The sequence below is a fragment of the Struthio camelus genome, chromosome Z (genome assembly GCF_040807025.1).
Source record: "Struthio camelus isolate bStrCam1 chromosome Z, bStrCam1.hap1, whole genome shotgun sequence".
Lineage (NCBI taxonomy): Eukaryota > Metazoa > Chordata > Aves > Struthioniformes > Struthionidae > Struthio > Struthio camelus.
In genome coordinates, this window is record NC_090982.1 from 61,664,067 (window position 1) to 61,682,644 (window position 18,578).

Here is an 18,578-nt window from a genome sequence, read left to right on the forward strand (position 1 = left end):
GAATTTCTCCCTTGCTTTTAATAAATACACTTATTTACTTACTAACTATACATTTGGATTCCTCAGTAAAGACCAATCATTTTTAGAAAGATTTTTGGCATAGCAACATAATATTTTCCTTTAAAAGTTTTCCTTTAGCTTAACCTAAAATGAAAAGGAGTTCTTATCCTGTAACGACAGCTGTCTGAACTCTGTGTTCATCGCACTATGCATCTGTATACTGTAGAGCGTGACAAATTATTTTCCATCACCGCTGGAATGTGAAGGGTATTGTTTTAAGCACCCTATTCTTCATTCCACAAGCTATGGCTTATTAGCAGAAGCAAGGGTAGCATATATGACTGTCAGTGCTGAAAGCATTAGTTGAAATTGGATTGACCCTGGGTTTAGTTTTAACCAATTTAAACAAAGATAAATAGTTTGAGCTTGCCTTGGGCGGGGGGAATAGAAGAACCACACTGACAGGAATGTTGTTCTATTAAAGCTGTTTCCCCCTTTCCTGAAAGAAAATAAAAGAAGGTTTTGTTAAAAGCCCCTTATCTGTTCCCAATAATGTAATGTTTGGTGGGAGAGATGTGAGAGAAGAGAATGGAGGCAAAATGTCCTGGGACAGGTCAGACTGAGATTCCTAGAATAAGAAGAATGAGAAACAGAAAGAAAACACAGTGTGAGAGTATGGCGTTCAAAGTTACAGTTGAGATCCCAAATGAGCTAGTACCCATCTACCACTAATGATTCATGGTAAAAGGTTAGGCTGGGAATTACATACTCTTCTCTTACCTATTTTAGAAGAAGCAAAAAGCTGACAGTGTTTTAATGATAGACCCTTAAGGTACAGAAGGACTTTCTTTTTTTTAAAAGAGTTGAAGAAAAAAGTTTAGGGCACACATAAATACCTATCAGACCCCTGCAAAGCCCACATCCAGATCTGTGACTTAATATCTGAAACATAGCCCACTTGAAGAGGAAAGCTAATGAAGCAGAACATCTTTTCCTACCTTTGCAATCAGCTCCTTCATCTTGAGTCTGGGTTTCATCAGGAAAGAAAAAGATTCAGTCATGTCACAGCATTAAAAAGTGTAGTGGATAATGTAAGGAACGGTCTTCGACTCAGAGGTAAGGTGAAGAAGCTAATTTGAAAGAATAAGATAACTGCAAAAGAAAAGACTATTGCACATGAGATTACTTGATTACTTAACAGAAAGCAAAGTGTGCATATAGATGCTGCTCAGTTAAGGCAGTATAAATAAAAAAGGCGTAATGCAACACGTGACAGGAAGAATATAGGCAACTCTAAATTTCAATAGCAAAATCCTCCAATTTGCCAACTGTAACACTTCCAATTGCATTATGCAAATTATCCCCACACATTTAATAATTAACTGTCTTTTTTTGCCAATTTTCAGAAGGTTTGCCTATATTGTAATTTATCTGTGACAAGATAGTGTAGTGACTCTAAAGCTTGCCAGACTTCACCTAAAAAAACGAGGCTACCTAGATCATGTTATGTACTTTTGTGTCTGTTCAAATGAGATAACACTGATGTTCCTTAAGAAAAACTCTTATTGAGATACAAGACAGGTTTCTGTTTTTCATCGACACGTTCAGGCAGCTGCTTGAAAATATAGAGAAAACACACATTATGCCTATATATATGGCAATAAATAAGAAGTATTTCCTTTGTTAACACCCTAAATCAGGTAACATTGTTACCCTAACAGGTAAAACTGCATACTTTCCAATTTACCTTCAGCCAAGACTCCTTCGAAGTGCGTAAAGTTGTAATCTTGCCTCCTCTGCAATTTGCAAGTGGCAAACATACCTGTAAGGTAATTTTGCCCTTTGACTTTATTATTACACTGAAGTTTTAGCTTACAATGAACCTGTTGTTGCTGTAATGGAAAGCTACTAACAGAAGAAACGTGCCCTATTATCTGGATGTTAGGTAGTCCGGCGGTGCAACGTATTGACTACAGAACCGTGTTAGACTGTGAGATGACCAGCACATAACTGGAAGCAATGCAAGAATAAGTAGCATGGGAAAGTATACTTTCCCAGTATATTGGGAAAATGCTGAGAGCTGTGTGAGGTTACATCAACTGTTTGTTTGTACGTTCGTTCGTTCGTTCTTTCTTTCAGAAAAATCAGCTTTCTGATCAAGGCTTTAAAGAAAGTGTAAAAGCTAGTTTAGCTTGCATTCCAGGCTACCAGCCCAAAGGGTTTCAGTCAACCATCTGAGGCACCTCGCTGTGTCTCTGTATGTCCTCAACTTTCATGCTGTTACAGCTGCCCTATGGATGCACTACATCTGGTTTAAAGTTACTTAGGGAACATAGGAAAAAAACACGCAAAGGTGGTGTGCAAATATTGCTGATGCAAGGAAATACATTAGCCAAAGCACAAGAAGTTTGTCTACCATCGACTTGAATGACAACAAACTTTAAAAAGAAAAATAACAGCAACCCTCTCCTGTGTCTGATTACGAGGCATTTCCAGGAGATGGTGCTGTTTTCAAACCTTTTGCAGCTTCTCAAGAAAAAGGCTCAGAGGACTGCCTGCCTTTCCCGGGTAACTTCCAGGTTTTAATCATTTATAATTAAAATAATCACCAATTCTGATCGGTTTTCTGAGTGGCAAGGCTGAAAATTGAAGTGCCTGATCTCCTCTGAAGAGATGCTGAGAGGAGCCTGAAGATGCCCTGTGCCATCAGCCTGTACAAGTGCCTGCTTGGGGGAAAGAAACTTAACCCACTCAGATGAATTAAATCACTTCTGAGTCTTCACCAGAAAAGGGAGAGTTAGGAGGATAAGCCTCAGTTTTTTTGTTCTTTGTTTTTCTTCCCCAGAATCAAACTCCTGTACTTTACCCTTAAACAAGAACTTTAAGCCTGGATCCACCATGGCACTTGGACACTCAGTGTCACAGCACCCAACCTGTAAACCCTCAGCTCTATAGTGAAATCCTCAGTTCCCGGTTCAGCTCTCAATTAAATGCCTGTGGGAAATAAAGTCTTCTGAATGGAAAGCACAACAGGCAGCCTGCTGTGCAGGAAGCCACAAAAAAATAACCTGAAAGGTGATGCTATGTGAAAGAGTTTGTCTCAAAACCTTGTCCATACTGAGCCTTCAGCGCCTTACGCTGTGCTACTGATCACTCCCGTGCCTCAAACATAGCTCCTGGAGAATGTGATGCACTTCCTTTCGATACCATAGAGTTACAGCTCAGACTCGGGCTAAAGAAGACTTGAATCCTGTTCTCACTTTTGCTGAGAATACTAAAATATAGCTCTCTAAAAAGCACTCTAGACACCCAGCTATAGGCTGTTTTTCAGGAGAGAGGTTGATTTTCTATTCCATTTTAACTCAAGCAACAATTGTGACACAGACTACCTCTAAAACTAATGGTAGGGAAGTCATCTGGAAAGGGGATACTCAGTTATTTAAAATGCTTTGGAGCATGGATGTCCGTTCCCAGGTAAGAACCAAGCCACTTGGCTATAGTCATGCTTCTGCTCTCAGCCTATATCGGTGCCCATTATATTTATTTTTTGGCAATGGATGGCTTCATGTGGAGAGCTAGGGCATTTTCCCCAACTTGTACTTCAAGGCAAAGAGCCTGTAGCTTGGTGATTAGAGCAAAGCTGCCCGTTAAACATGGAAACTGAGACCAAATTTCCCATATCAAGCCATGAAGAAGATGAAGGTGTCGCTTCACCCCTTGCTCTAGCAGGAAAAATCTGCATTTTTATGTTGAAGCCAAAGCAGCAGGTGTCTCTGGGCATGCATGAGAAATGCTCCTTGAAAAAGCTGGGCGAGGAAACAGCAGATTTGTGAATCCTGACAGGCTTAGGCTTGAGGTACATGCTGATCTGTGCAGTATCAAGAACTAAGAACTAAGTGCTTCTGGATATGCCTGGAAGAAGACCTTCAGGCATCGGAGGAAATTTAACATCAGAATCTCCAGTGCTGACAGGCTCAGACAGCAAAGTGGGCAGCTAGATTTTGGATGTCCCTGCCTAAATCTTTTGATCTCTCTGAGACTTGTTTCTTCTAGATGTTTTTAACAGAGGAAAGTACTGTTTATCTTAGGGGTGTTGCAAGACATGTTTGATTAACATATCAATCCCACCAAAGTCATTGGACTTCTTAGCTAAGTGTGGTGGCAGGATTTGATTCAACTTCTGGGTCTGGTGGCGAACAGAGCACCAAAGCTTTCCTCTGCCAGCAGTTCTCTGGCTCTGATGGAGGGACTGTATATAGCTTCACGCAAAGATGAATAGCGACAAGCATTATTTTTGTTTAAAGAAAACTGTAATTTTAACTCCACAAATACTGAACACTAATAATTTTTTTACAAAAAGTCTGAGAAGTTTTATTTGCAATTACCCTTAAAACAAGTAAAAACCTCATTTTTGGCCAAGGAGATTGACCAGGCCGGCATGTTAGAACAAGCTCTTGCAATAGGCACATGTAGCTTATGGGCATTTAGTGCTGCATGACTGAGCATTTTTGCAGCAGATCAAACAAACAGATGGTCTGTTGTTCACATGGTGACTCGTTTGCTATATTCATCATATTCTTGCTGCTTTGTTTTGCATATGTAATGGAGATTCTCGACTTCTGTTCTCATAAATAAAAAATGCAGATCAAGTTAAATACTTTATTCCCCCTTTAATAACAGCACTTGTTAGAAAGAATATTACCAAGAACTTAGTCCATGTTTACCTGGGGAAACTCAGGAAAACTTACTTAAACTACAAAGAACTATGGCCATTCTATTCCTGAATGAAAACTCTTTCACTGAAGAGTTAAATGGGCTTTCGTTTATGTGCGTTGTAGTTTGTCTCCCTCAGTTTCTTCATAGACAAACCCTTCTCTGCTCTCTTTGGCACTAGTTTAGAAAGGCCTCTGTACTCTGGAGGAATGTTTAAGCATATGCTTATGTTTTAGAACGTACTTGAGACCTGTTGCTGTTGTGGTTAAACACTTCTCTGGAGGATTTCTACTAAGGAAACAGGGTCTTTAGTTAGTTTACACATTTTACATACCAAGAAAGGTCATGCCTGAAAGAAGCTCTCTTGCCTGCAACAAGAAGCTGTAAGCAGTGAATTAGTGAATCAATGTGATTTTAGACCAGGAAGCTGCTCTGAATTACATTTTTCAGCTTTTGGAAAATTGCATTAAGCTCTATGAATGAGACATTGGGCATACAAGGGTAGATCATAAAAAATCACAGAATCACAGAATCGTTTAGGTTGGAAGGGACCTCTGGAGATCATCTAGTCCAACCTCCCTGCTCCAGCAGGGTCACCTAGAGCAGATCGCCCAGGATCACATCCAGACAGGTTTTGAATATCTCCAGCGAAGGAGACTCCACTACCTCTCTGGGCAACCTGTTCCAATGCTCTGTCACCCTCCCAGGAAAGAAGTTTTTTCTCAGGTTCAGATGGAACTTCCTGTGGTTCAGTTTCTGCCCATTGCCTCTTGTCCTGTGGCTGGGCACCACAGAGAAGAGGCTGGCCTCATCCTCTCGACACTCCCCCTTCAGATACTTGTACAAATTGATGAGATCGCCTCTCAGTCTTCTCTTCTCCAGGCTGAACAGGCCCAGCTCTTGCAGTCTTTCTTCTTAGGAGAGGTGCTCCAGCCCTCTAATCATCTTGGTAGCCCTCCGCTGGACTCTCTCCAGGAGTGCCATGTCTCTCTTGTACTGGGGAGCCCAGAACTGGACACAGTACTCCAGGTGAGGCCTCCCCAGGGCTGAGGAGAGGGGCAGGATCACCTCCCTCGACCTGCTGGCATCACTCTGCCTAATGCACCCCAGGATCCCATTGGCCTTCTTGGCCACAAGGGCACATGGCTGGCTCATGGTCAACTTGTTGTCCACCAGCACACCCAGGTCCTTCTCTGCAGAGCTACTTCCCAGCAGGTCAACCCCCAGCCTGTACTGGTGCATGGGATTATTCCTGCCTAGGTGCAGGACCTTGCACTTGCCTTTGTTGAACTTCAGGAGGTTCCTCTCCGCCCACCTCTCCAGCCTGCCCAGGTCCCTCTGAATGGCAGCACAGTCTTCTGGTGTGTCAGCCACTCCTCCCAGTTTAGTATCATCAGCAAACTTGCTGAGGGTGCACTCTGTCCCTTCCTCCAGGTCATTGATGAATATATTGAACAAGACTGGACCCAGGACTGACCCCTGGGGGACACCACTAGCCACAGGCCTCCAACTAGACTGTGCGCCATTCACCACAACCCTCTGAGCTCGGCCATCCAGCCAGTTCTCAAGCCACCTCGCTGTCCACTCATCCAGCCCGCACTTCCTGAGCTTGCCTATGAGGATGTGATGGGAGACAGGGTCAAAAGCCTTGCTGAAGTCCAGGTAGACAACATCCACTGCTCTGCCCTCATCTACCCAGCCAGTCATTCCGTCATAGAAGGCTATCAGATTGGTCAAGCATGATTTCCCTTGGGTGAATCCATGCTGACTACTCCGGATCACCTTCTTGTCCTCCACATGCTTAGCGATGACCTTCAGGAGGAGCTGTTCCATCACCTTTCCCGGGATGGAGGTGAGGCGGACAGGCCTGTAGTTTCCTGGCTCCTCCTTCTTACCCTTTTTGAAGACTGGCGTGACATTGGCTTTCTTCCAGTCCTCAGGCACCTCTCCTGATCTCCAGGACCTTTCCAAGATGATGGAGAGTGGCCTAGCGATAACATCCGCCAGCTCCCTCAGCACTCGTGGGTGCATCCCATCGGGGCCCATGGATTTATGGATGTCCAGTTTGGACAAAAGATCTCTAACCTGATCCTCCTCAACCAAGGGAGAGTCTTCCTTTCTCCAGCCTTCCTCTCTTGTCTCCAAGGTCTGGAATTCCTCAGGACTGGCCTTAGCAGTGAAGACTGAAGCAAAGGCAGCATTCAATAACTCTGCCTTCTCTGTATCCTTTATGATTCATAAAATCCATTATGACTATGTTAGCTGCATCAGGTTTTAGTATCGCAAAAAAAAAATAGTTTCACTGCTTGACTGAAGACTTACTGAAAACAAAAGAACATACAAGCACCTGTTATTCTGTTCTATTGCTCTTTAAAGCATGCGTGAATATGCAAACAAAATAAGAGATTGTTTTGAGTGATTTGTTCAATATGCTCAAATTCATCTACGTAGTTGCTCCATTTACTTAAAAATAAAGACTGTATTTGGGTTTGTATCAACAACAGAGCAGTGGATAAACAAGCAAAGCTTTCATTTTTTCTCTGTGCTGTTATGGGAAAACTAAAGAACAAATGAGTTTTTTGTTTATTATTGATGTGGCTAAGAGATAGAAAACATTATAGGCATCTTGAATAAAGTTCATTGTTGGTACTACGGAATAATAAAAAAACAAATAACTAGTATCTATATCAAAGAACCAACTGCAAAAAGGAGAACAGTAGGAAAAAAGCATTCACAGCAGATATCGGTTAAATATTACAGGTAACACACTCATGTGCAAGCACTGCAGCTCCAGTATTGCAATGCAAAACAGTAATGGGAACAACTGCACCTGCACAAACCTGTGAGGACTCTCCACACCTAACCAGTGCCAAGATGTGGTGCCTGCCCAAATTACGACCCCCTCCTCTCCCCTCCTGACTGGTCATTTTATAGCTATTGGTGTAATAAGTAGAGTAGTAATAAACTGGATTTCCACTGATGTAGGAGGTCTAGAAACACCTCCCCTTTCATGCACTTTACTTCAGCCTAGAATCTCTTCGCAAAAATGGCCCCGTTTTCAAAGAAGCTTCATGGAGTTTCAGGTGCAACTTCCATTGAACCTGAATGTAATTTAAGTCCCTTTGAAAATTCCAGCTAAGACTGCCAGTACTAAGGCTCTGAGGAGCTGCAGATTTACATTAAAAAAATATTGCATGTGTATAAGACATACCTATTTGTAAGCTATACAAAAAAACTCTTTTCAAGAAATCCAGTCATACAGCTATCACCACTACTTCCCTGCAACACTACTGCAATCTGAATATTTGTGCATCTGAATGAATCTAGGGCAAGCCCAGCCCTCTTGAAAAGATTCATTATTTTTAGAGATTAATCATTATGATGTCCTGACAGCATCCTGCTTATTAGCTCTTTATGGCAAGGTTTGCACATAAAGACTCAAAGATGGGTGCTAAAATACTGATTAGCTAAATGACAGCAAAATGTCTTAGAAACATAGGCAAATTTGGGTTGAAAGGGATTTCTAAAGGTCATGTAGTCCAGCCTCTGCTCAAAGCATGTCCAGCTGAATCATAGTGCACAATGCCTTGTTAAATTTTGATTATCTCCAAGGATGGAGACTCCACAGCCTCTTTGGGCATCCAGTATTTGACCACTTTCATGGTAAAATTGTTTTCATTATACCTAACCAGAATTTCCCATGTCTAACTTGTGTCAGTTGCCTCTTGTGCTGTCACTGTACACTTCCAAGAAAAGTCTGACTCCATCTTCTCCATCGTGTCCCATTAGGTAGCTGAAGACAGTATAAAGATGTCCTCTTAGCCTTCTCTTCTTAAGGCTGAACAAATCTAGATCTCTCAGCCCCTTCTCATATTTCATGTGTTCCAGCCCCAAGCAAATATGTGAAAACTGCCAATTTTTCTCCATTTTCCACCTGTACTCTGTTTATCCCCTCTGAGCTGCCAGGCAGATTCTTCACAAGCCTTCACATACCCAAACACTTTCTTTCCACCCACCCACTTTCATTCCCCAAAGCACTTCAGCTAATCAAGGCACGTAAAGAGAAAACCAGTCATACCATCTTCCTTCCTCACGCTCCAAATTTTGGACACCGGCTAACTCACCTCACACACAGCCGCCATGCCAATGTGTGGAATCAGTATGAGCCTAGTGCTGAGTCTGAGCTAACAAGTCCTTTCACGGCCTGGAAGGATGTGCACTCCCAAGGGATTCAAAGTCTGGTCAGTCTTACTAGGCCCAGTGCAGTCCTCACCAGGGCAGAGCCATCCACTGCCTCTGAATCACCCTAGCCTATAGTGCGTACGACAGCACACTACTGTGTGCTGCCTAACAGTGGATTGCAAGATGATTTCAGAAGCTAAGACTTCATAAAAAACATCAAATATTGTCAGACTTGCATTGAAATGCTGAGTGCTGCCAATACTGACTGTACTTCCAGCTTCTCAGAGCAGAGCTTCTGAGAAACCCTGACTGCTGGTTCCTGAGCTCTACTCCATCAGCTTAGTAGGAAAAGCTTTTCTTCCTGTTCAACTGAAGCCCCAACACAGCACATTTTAAGTCATGCAAACAGCTCCCCTGACTGGAGAAAGCACAGCAGAACATAATGGAAGCTCTCTGGAGGCCGGAACTCCTACTACACATTAGAGGACCCTTACAGCATGCTCACAAAGGGTAGAAATAAAGAAAATCTTTCAACAGTGGAGTATTCTTTACCTTTGTTATTAGCTGAGGGAGATAAAATTTGCTGAGACAGGAGAACTACCCCATACACCTCTCAGATTCACTCTATGGTGTCTTACAAAAAGACTTTGCCATTCTACACAAGAGCTTTGAAATTAGCTGTAATGTATGAACTACACTTTAACAGCCACTCCTGTTCTGCAGTGACTCCATAATCTGCCGGCTTCACAAGTTATCCTCATCTTTGGCTTCTGCTGGAGCCAGCCAGACTTTTACTCCCTCTACGGTGGAAGGAGGACCACTCCTATGGTTTGGGACCAGTAATGTGACATGCAGTTCACTCGTAAAGCTCCTTTTAATCTCTTCTCATGAAAGGATTGCAGTCTCCATGCCACATGTCAGGCAATATGGCCATCTGTTCAGCAATGTTTTGTGCAAATGTTTTTAAACCAGCAGGTAATAGGATCTGGGTGTACAAGCGATGTTTGACATCAGGATGCAGAGGAGCGAGAATTGCTCTGTGCCATTCTTGCCCTCTCAGACGTTGTCTAGAGAATCTCACTGTATCAACATATTAAGCAGATTCAGCACAGCGTCAAAACATCAGTACTTATTTCAATAAAAAATAAATTTGTTTTCTCTAGCTGTTTCCAGGTTTCACTGCTTTTCTCTTTCACCATGAGTTTCTGCTAAAAGGCACCACATAGATACAATTGCTGATTATTTCATAAGGCTTTTATCATGTACTCAGTTTGAATGCTGGAAAATATTTTTATCTGAGATTTTTAAGTCTGTGTGTTTGGCATAAATCAAACTGCAAGCCAGCTTATAATTTCTGATAGGATGACAGAAATTGTAATGGGCATACTGAATGCTGAAAATGAACTAGCCACTAGGGGACAGCAAGTATCCTACTATCATGATGCATAATAAATAATATTCAGTATAATGCAGCTACTGAACGTCAAAAACAAAAATATTGTGATATCTGCCTAGACTAGGATGTCTTCCTGTTTTCACTGGGGAGCAGCCCATCAAATTTAGTTAATCAGATGGTATAACTAAGAATTGTTTAAGATATTGCAACAAAAATGCAATATCTTAATGCAAATGCAAAAGATCTTTAAAAAAGTAACTTGCAATCCCGTGCTTAATTTTATTAGAGGCAAAATCCTTCCTTCCATGCCACATCAACAGATACAGACAAATTAGTCTGCTGTGTAAGTTCCCGGACTTGGGAGCCAGGTTTGGATTTGCTGAAAATAAATTAAAAATATCCAGTGAGACTGAAAATTTTGAATAGTTTTAAATGCAATAGCCTGAAGCATGTCTGTGGACCGAAAGGGCTTTTTGAAGAATGATTTCCACAGAAATGATTCAATTAACTCTCCAGCTGCTGTTAGTGGAATACACAAGAAGTAATAATTTCTTGAAAAAATTTCTGACAAGTTCAGCTGCTTCTTTGCTTAGAATTGGGACATATTTTTCCCCATCTGAGCAGAAAACCTAGAAAGATCACACATGTTGACAAACGCAGCTCAAAGCGACGTGCCACTAGTGTTATCTGAGGGTGGTGTTACGTTCCAAGCTTTCCTTCTCCAGCTAATGAGAACCTAGCAACTCTGGCTGCACCCACCTCTTCCTCTGGGAGGGAATTGGGCCAGGTCAAGACTCTTTCCAAAGAATTAGTTTGACCGAGGTTTGCATTAATTGATGCAATGTCTCATTGCCCTTTAATGGATGTTTAAACGATGGGGCCTTTGCTAATGTGTTCTGCAACTGCATACTAAGATCAATGCAAGACACTACCACAAACATAGTCTGAAACCATCACACAATAAATAATCTATTGCTGCTCCCTTTATCAGATGTTGGCTTGAAACCTAATAGCTTTTACGGTTTCCCATTAGACTTGCTAGCTATTTATCTAGTCCCCAGGAAAGAGGTACTGTGCAAAACAAAAGAACCAGACTGGTCTGATCTCAACAGTTTCTCTTTTATCAAGGAAACTTAACTAATTGCTCTGTCTAGGGGTTCTTTATGAATGGCCCTGTCATGGAAATCCACAGAGGAGCACTGAAATATGTCAATGAGATACAGGGAATAAACACAGAGTACTATTGCCCACCAATGGATTCCAGAGTAAAATCCTATCAGGGCCCTCCTAGTCACAGGAAGAATTTTTAAAAAATTCATGACATAAAACAACAGCAAAAAGGAATATTTATGCTTGCTGTTCTGGTCTGTGGGTCTTCAGTCTTTGGGTTTTCAAGTCCTCCACCACAAGCAATAAGGTTAGGAACTCACTTTAAAAATTTTCACTTTTCACATAGTTGCCACATCTGAGGCACTGGAGGTGAGAAGGTCTTGGAGCATGAGAAGGACCTGACAGTTCAGTGGGAGTGGGATCCCCAGGGCACATGCAGACAGCTGGAGAAGGAAAGGGACAGAAATCTGTAGGAAACCACTCCTCACTAATTCGACTGTCCGTGGAAGGACTTTCTATAAATACGCTATGTCAAAAGTTGTTAGGCAATCTTTCAAATAGACTAATTAACTTTCCATGGTTCCCAGAGAGATTTGGATACCTGCAGATACAAATGCATTAAATTCCGCTGTACAAAAATAACATCTGGGTCATTTTTAAGTTATATTACTTCATCCCTACAAAGGCCACAGAATTTATCATTGTTTCTTTTACATAGATACAGCCTGATGGAAATGAATATTATTTCACATTTTCATACTTCCAGTATTTTTCCCAGTATTTCTATAAAACTGCTACTATGTGCAGGAATATTAGATGCTGTGAGAAGAGACTTGAAATGAGCTTTCTGAGACTGCAGGAAAGAAGCACAGGAAGCCAATTCCCTGATTTTGGGATTATTTGGTAGCTCTCTTTCAACGCCTTTGGAAGAGCCTGTGGGAATTCAGAAGAGGAGGCCTACAGCAAAGCACCACAGCAACAAGTTTTTCTCTTTTTGTTCTCCACTGTCTAAACCTGGAAACATGGGCAGAAACTAGATATCCTATAACATGTGGGGGTGACACAAGGGAGATAGCAGAGACATCTGAAGGAAGTGAGGAGACTATATATGCACAGAGGTATTTAAGGAGGAGAAGGATGTATATGGTAGGGGAGGAATGGAGGCAATGGGATCCAAAGGGGACTGGAGGCTTGAGGAGGTCCTGGGTGTGTTCCTCTGTCAGAACACAAGACCTGAGGCTACCCTGCAAAATTAAGACAAAGATGACCATTTGGGGATCACGCCAACGTTCTTCAGGTTTGTTCAGATATTTATAGGGAGAACTTTTCCTCTAAGACAGGAAGAAAATCCCTAAAAGAGCCCAGAGGAGTCTCTACTGGTTGACCATTCTGTGGCATCTGAACGCTACTGAATTTTGAACTGTTCAGAATTAATTTACCTTCAGCTTTGAACATCACAATCTATATTTAAGATGCTCTAAAACCAGATTCATTTGACTAATGAAGCATCATTCTTTTGTTATAGTACTTAAGGCTTTACTATATATTCTGTGAGTCAATCATTAAGCAAAATATACTAAATATAATGATTGTATAAACAAAGTCTAGCCTATTTGAGTAAAAGGGAAATCTGAATTTTCTTTCAAGTTAACACTGTAGGTGCCTATTTCCCTTATCATCTATTTCTTTATCTGAAATACAGTATGAGTGGTACTAGAAAAATACTTTATATTTTATATTAGAAGAATACTTAATATATTACGTAGAATATCTCAAGAGATATTTTAACATTTAAGAAAGTGTAAACCCCAGATATGCTTTCCCTTAAGTTTTGATCTGACTCACATAAAAAGAAATAAGCAGACAGTTATTCTCTCCCATACGCTACAGAACAACCTATGAATTATAGTTAGTCGTCAGATCACTGTGGTTCATTCATTCGTAACTCTTTCTATACTTCCATCTGCATCTGCCTCCAAAATAGGATTCCAAACTTCCTTTCTTGTCATTTATATGGGTGCAAGCCACGCAAACTCCCAACAGACCAATGCTTTAAGCAAATTTGTCTTTATCTTCTACCTTTATAGCAGAACTTTGGTCAGAAGCCCATACCAGAGGAAATTTTATGCAAGACCCAAGATAAAAGAGATTGATTTTGGTCTCCCATTTTATAAACTCTCGGCAAAAACCTTGAGCCTATTCACAGATTCAAAAATTACTATGGTATGATCTCTTGTACAGGACAAGATATAGGATTTCATAAGTAGTTAGCAAAGGAATAATTTCTCATTCAGTTATAGTGTATTTTTTCAAAACATCTCCCATTTCAGTGTGAAGTCCACAAATGGGGAGAAAAAAATTCTTAAGGAGAGAAAAAGATTACAGTAAGTAGTCAATTGTTCTCACTGGTAAGAATGAGCAGGCAACCCTCTTTTCTCCCCACACACTTCACAGTTAGAATTTGTTTGACCTCCACTTTCAGCCTTTGTTATGTGTTACCTGTTAAAACCCCACCCTGACCTAATTATTAATCAAATTCGGTTATGCTTATGTATTTTCTACCACATTACTTGTATTACAGGGTTTTACTGCAGCTTTTTTACCTAACAGATAGAATCCTCCTAATGAAGAGAGAATTCATTTACCTAGACACTCCTGGCTCGGGATCTTTAAACACTTGTAAATAATAATTCTTGTGAAATAGTGAAAATTGTTAATTTCTATGCATGAAAAAAGAAAGGACTCTGTTAAATAGTTTGAAATAATTGAGCATTATCTCTATTTCAAATGGACCTAAATTCTTACTATTACTTACCTCATTACGAAGCTTATTCTTATTCAGTTGAACTACACAGATCATTGTGATCACAATGGCTTTGTCCAGGTTCAGGAGGCACAGTTAGTTACTGCTTGTGTTCAAGAACCACTTCTGGACATACTTTTGATGAAGAGAAATTGAATGAACAAAAATAATTTAGAAAACAAACAGAGAGGAAAATGTAGCTCCAAATTAAATATAAAGTATCTATATCTTTAAACTGACAGCAGATGGTTTGGGTCAGGCAACTTTTGTCTTTACTACGTCAGGCACAATAATTGTGTTGGCTATTCTGGCACAAGCTTCTCACCACTCTCAGCAGTTTGTATGGTTATCTCACCTACAATCCAGCAGTCATCCGATATCACCAGGAAGTAGTGCTTACCGATATGTTCCAAGCCCAGAGCTTTTTTTTCTTTAGAATGCTATGTCTATAATGGCATTCTGGGCCTTACTTACAATGTGCTTTGATAGTCCATAGCACAGGTACACAAAAAGAAGAGACAGGTAACTTTTTCCTTTCTGGCTCAGGAGGGACTGACTTTGGGGAATTCACACGTAGCAGCAATCAGATAAATTTGCTCCTTGTCAGTCATACAGCTTCTTGAATAATTAACAAGGTGGGTCATCACTGAGAGAATTCCTGAGATGCAATCTGCAATAATACTGCTGCAAAGGCCTCAAAATATTCAGAAATTTCTGCTTGCAAAAGATCTATGCCACTTCTCCCTCTCAGTGGCACAGTTGCTGATTTTCTAACATAACTGTTAGGATGCTCCTTCCTTTTTTCCTGGCCATTTACAGTTTTCAGGAGTGTGTTTAAAAGTTAGCTAAAAGATTTAGGGACAGAAGCCCTACTGACTTTCAGAAGACCTTATGGTCTGATCATAAATCCTGTAGATGCTTCTGAAAGTCTCCCAGTATGTAATATCTCTGTGTCTTGTATTGAACAAGTGCACTTAGTCCAGAATAGTGTTGACATCAGAAAAAATCAGCACTGAGGCCTCAAACATATAGGATGTAGCTCCCATTGATACCCAGCTCCTTGTTTCTGACTTGTCTTTGAATACTGTCTGTCCACCTTTTCCTGGCATTACAAAAAAGACCACTGAAATACTGGTTTCTGAAAATATCTGCCCTTATTTTATTCTAATATGGCATCACATCCATGGATGTCCCTCTCAAAAGGGGCACATCACCTCTGGTCATACAGGACATCAACCTGCGATACTAATATATTAGGAGGGAGAGATGCAGAGGCCTTCCTCTCTCTTCAGGGAGACCACAGAAGAACATAAAACTGGAGGAAACAGTCAGGGTCATCAAGTCAGTCCCCTACAAGCTCAGGCAAATTTATGACACCTCATTCATAAGGACTAATCCCACCAGACATCTACTATACCCAGTCCCAAAAAGTCTCTAACACTTCATAACGCTCTTCAAAGGTCATCCATGAGGAACTGAAGCACAGGAGTGTCCAAGTCAGCAGAGTTTAATCTCACACTGAGACCTAGATTTAATTCTAACAAAGCTGCACAGAAATGATTAATAGCAGCTTTGCACTTCTGGTCTCATAGCACTTCACCAGTGCACACAAAGCCAGTATAGTACTTCAGCAAAGCAGGTAATGTGAGCAAGCGTGTAAGCAAGTGTGTTCAGAGACACTGAGAGGTTAAGCCATTTACCTGTGAGGTATCACACTAATTCATTGAGACTCTTACTCCTAGTGAAGTCAGAGGCTCTCGGTGACTTCAACAGGCTTTAGTTCAAGTTGCAAAGAAGTTGGGAATAAATCCAGGAACACTGCCTTTTAGAGTGAACCACCAGATAACACTTCTTAATGTTACTGTGATAATCCACATTAAGCCAGTAGTTGTCATCTTTACTCAATACAAGCAGAGCTCATTGTTTGAATAGCCAGAGTAGCAAAGTGCCTTCCAGTATCACTTTTGAGGAAATCAGCAGTAAAAAGGATGTACCAAAATAGACTATGAAAAGGAATATGACTGCAGGCATACTACAGTAAGTAGTTCTAAGGGATTTCCATAACTGTCTGGCTAATACTTAAACTGAGATGTTTCTCTCCAAGGCACAAAAACATCCTCTCTGCAGTCAACTGGCTTTCTATTTTTTTCTGATTGTACAATATCTCTCACTTGCATTCTCCCTTCCTTTTCCATAACCCTGCAGTGAACAGGCACATTCTCCCCTTAATATCCCTTTTCCAGGCCTCTTGGTATTCAGTCTCTTCTATTAAAATCTCATCTAACTTCATTATTTTTTAAATATAAAGGGGAAAATCTATTCCCTCTCCATTGCACTAATTATTTCTTGACTGCATGCATCATTCAGTAATGTAGTGCGATTGTACGAGAGCAAGATGGAAATTCAACACACCACATCTACAACCCCTTTTGGGTTATGTGGCAGGCAAGAGGTACTAAATATAGAAATGAAATAGCTTCCATACTTACTCTAGATTAAGTTAAAATTTTAATATTGAAATTAAATATCTAATGTGGCATTTAATCAATAAACTAGTGGGATCAATTTTTAAAATATAAAACAGAAAATAGGATGTTCAGTATTTTCCACTCCAGACTTTTAGGATCTGTATCAATTTTTATTTAGGTGCCTATAATTCCCTTCACAAACCTGATCAGACAAAACAGTTTTAAATCACAGGAAGGCCTGGCCACAGCCCAACTGAAGATCTACTGCTTGGTGTCTTTTGGCATTTACAGCAGCTGGCACAGGATCCTACTGGCTGAAAATCAGCTAGGGAGACACTGCAAAAGCAAAAAGGCTACCAGGGCAGCAGCAGGTTGCCACCTGGCCAGAGCTACTCCATGCCAATTTAAATCCAAATCTGCACCAGAATAGCTGTGTTCCACTGATGTGACTTACTCTTTGCTTGGATGCTGGAGATGACTTGCTCTTCCACAGATGTTTGCTGCAAACAGTGAACTAAAAAATAGAAGACCTGTACCACCTCCTGAAGTGGTAGAAGCAGAGCATATCTCAGCTAGGGAGCTGCCCCTTGCTTCACCTTCCCTGGGTGCTACTGTGTTTCCTCCCTCACGCTGGACATTTCAGTCCAGTGCTTTGGGTGCACTTGCTCATCTCAACTGGATCCTGAAGCTCTCAGCTCCCTTTAGCCCTCACTGCTGTACAGATGGCAATTGGCACACATTGCACGGAGCACCAAGGGTGGGTGGACGTGGCAGCAGGCTTTGATGAACCCACCGCTAGCAGGATCCGAGGGGCTAGAAGTAATCATGGACACAGCAGCACAGTAATACAAAGATTTGATGGTGCAAGAATCCAGCAACTTCACATTGTTTCCACGAACCATTTTTGTATGTCTTTCTTGACTTTTGCTCACTGCAGCGGAGACAACGGACAAGTTTCTTCTGACTTGACTGCCAGCAAGTTGTGCTCCTCAAGGTACCTAAAAGCTCCCAGATTATCTTGTCATAGTAGTGCTAATGCCAAAGGCCTGCAAAGCTTTCTCTGAAATATATTCCTGCGCCAAGATGCTTTAATAATTTATATAGTCAGCAAATCATAGCGTTGACATAGAAATGCTTTAATATTAACTGCTGTAAATCTGGACTGGATACTTTCTACTGAGCTCAGGCTCAGTAGAGACAGGCAAACAGCAATAACATGACAGGAGAGCTGAAATAGTCAGTATATTTGGAAAGATGTTGGAAAACCAAATATTTCACAACTTAGGCATCTCTTTTGCAGATGCTTAAGGACACTTTGATCTGGCTGAACACAAAGGCAAGCTACTAAGAAGGCCAAAAGCATCTATGCATTTACAATACATACTACAGTGCTATATAAGATAGTAAACCCCTCAGGATGACCATATGCCTGTCTTTCACACCTGCTATAGAACTACAAGATAATTCCTCTCATCTTGTTCCAGTCACATCAAGTACATGACACAGGAGATAAAAAGTGAGAGAAAGAATCCAGGTGAATAACTTCACATAATCTTCCCTGTGGGGTGAAAATGGGGGAATCTCATATGATTAAAACTAATTATATTGTACAACATAATATTGTATAACAAAACTCATGAAAAGTGCCAAAACACTACAGAAAGGAAGGAAAGGCAAAATCTTGAACAGATTATGTGAGAGCTCCCCAGATACTTAGAGAACACAGCACAGAACCTGTTCATACAGAGTTTTCACATGCAGTTATCTCTGGGGTAGAATATAGCAGGTTTTAATAGTGTAGAGAAATACTGCATGCTTGTTTTGGGATAGAAAGGGAAGAATACCCCCAACACTGTATAGTGTAGGATGCAAAAAGCAGAAAACAGTGCCACGACTGTATGTTCAC

General features: G+C 41.0%; 1 protein-coding gene across 5 annotated transcripts in view; it reads right to left on the reverse strand.

Moving 5' to 3' along the window:
• Positions 1-1,623: 1,623 nt before the first annotated feature.
• Positions 1,624-18,578, reverse strand: part of LOC104152936 (glucosaminyl (N-acetyl) transferase 4) — a 63,501-nt gene continuing 46,546 nt past the window's right edge. Inside the window, exons 10-11 of one of the 5 annotated variants that reach the window (XM_068928858.1) lie at positions 14,217-14,339; positions 1,624-7,034 (exon numbers count right to left, since the gene is read on the reverse strand). In XM_068928858.1, the coding sequence (XP_068784959.1) occupies positions 5,629-6,759 (1,131 nt within the window). In that variant the 5' untranslated portion in view covers positions 6,760-7,034; positions 14,217-14,339 and the 3' untranslated portion in view covers positions 1,624-5,628. The other 4 variants (XR_011138079.1, XR_011138078.1, XM_068928859.1 and 1 more) reach the window with 4 other exon arrangements.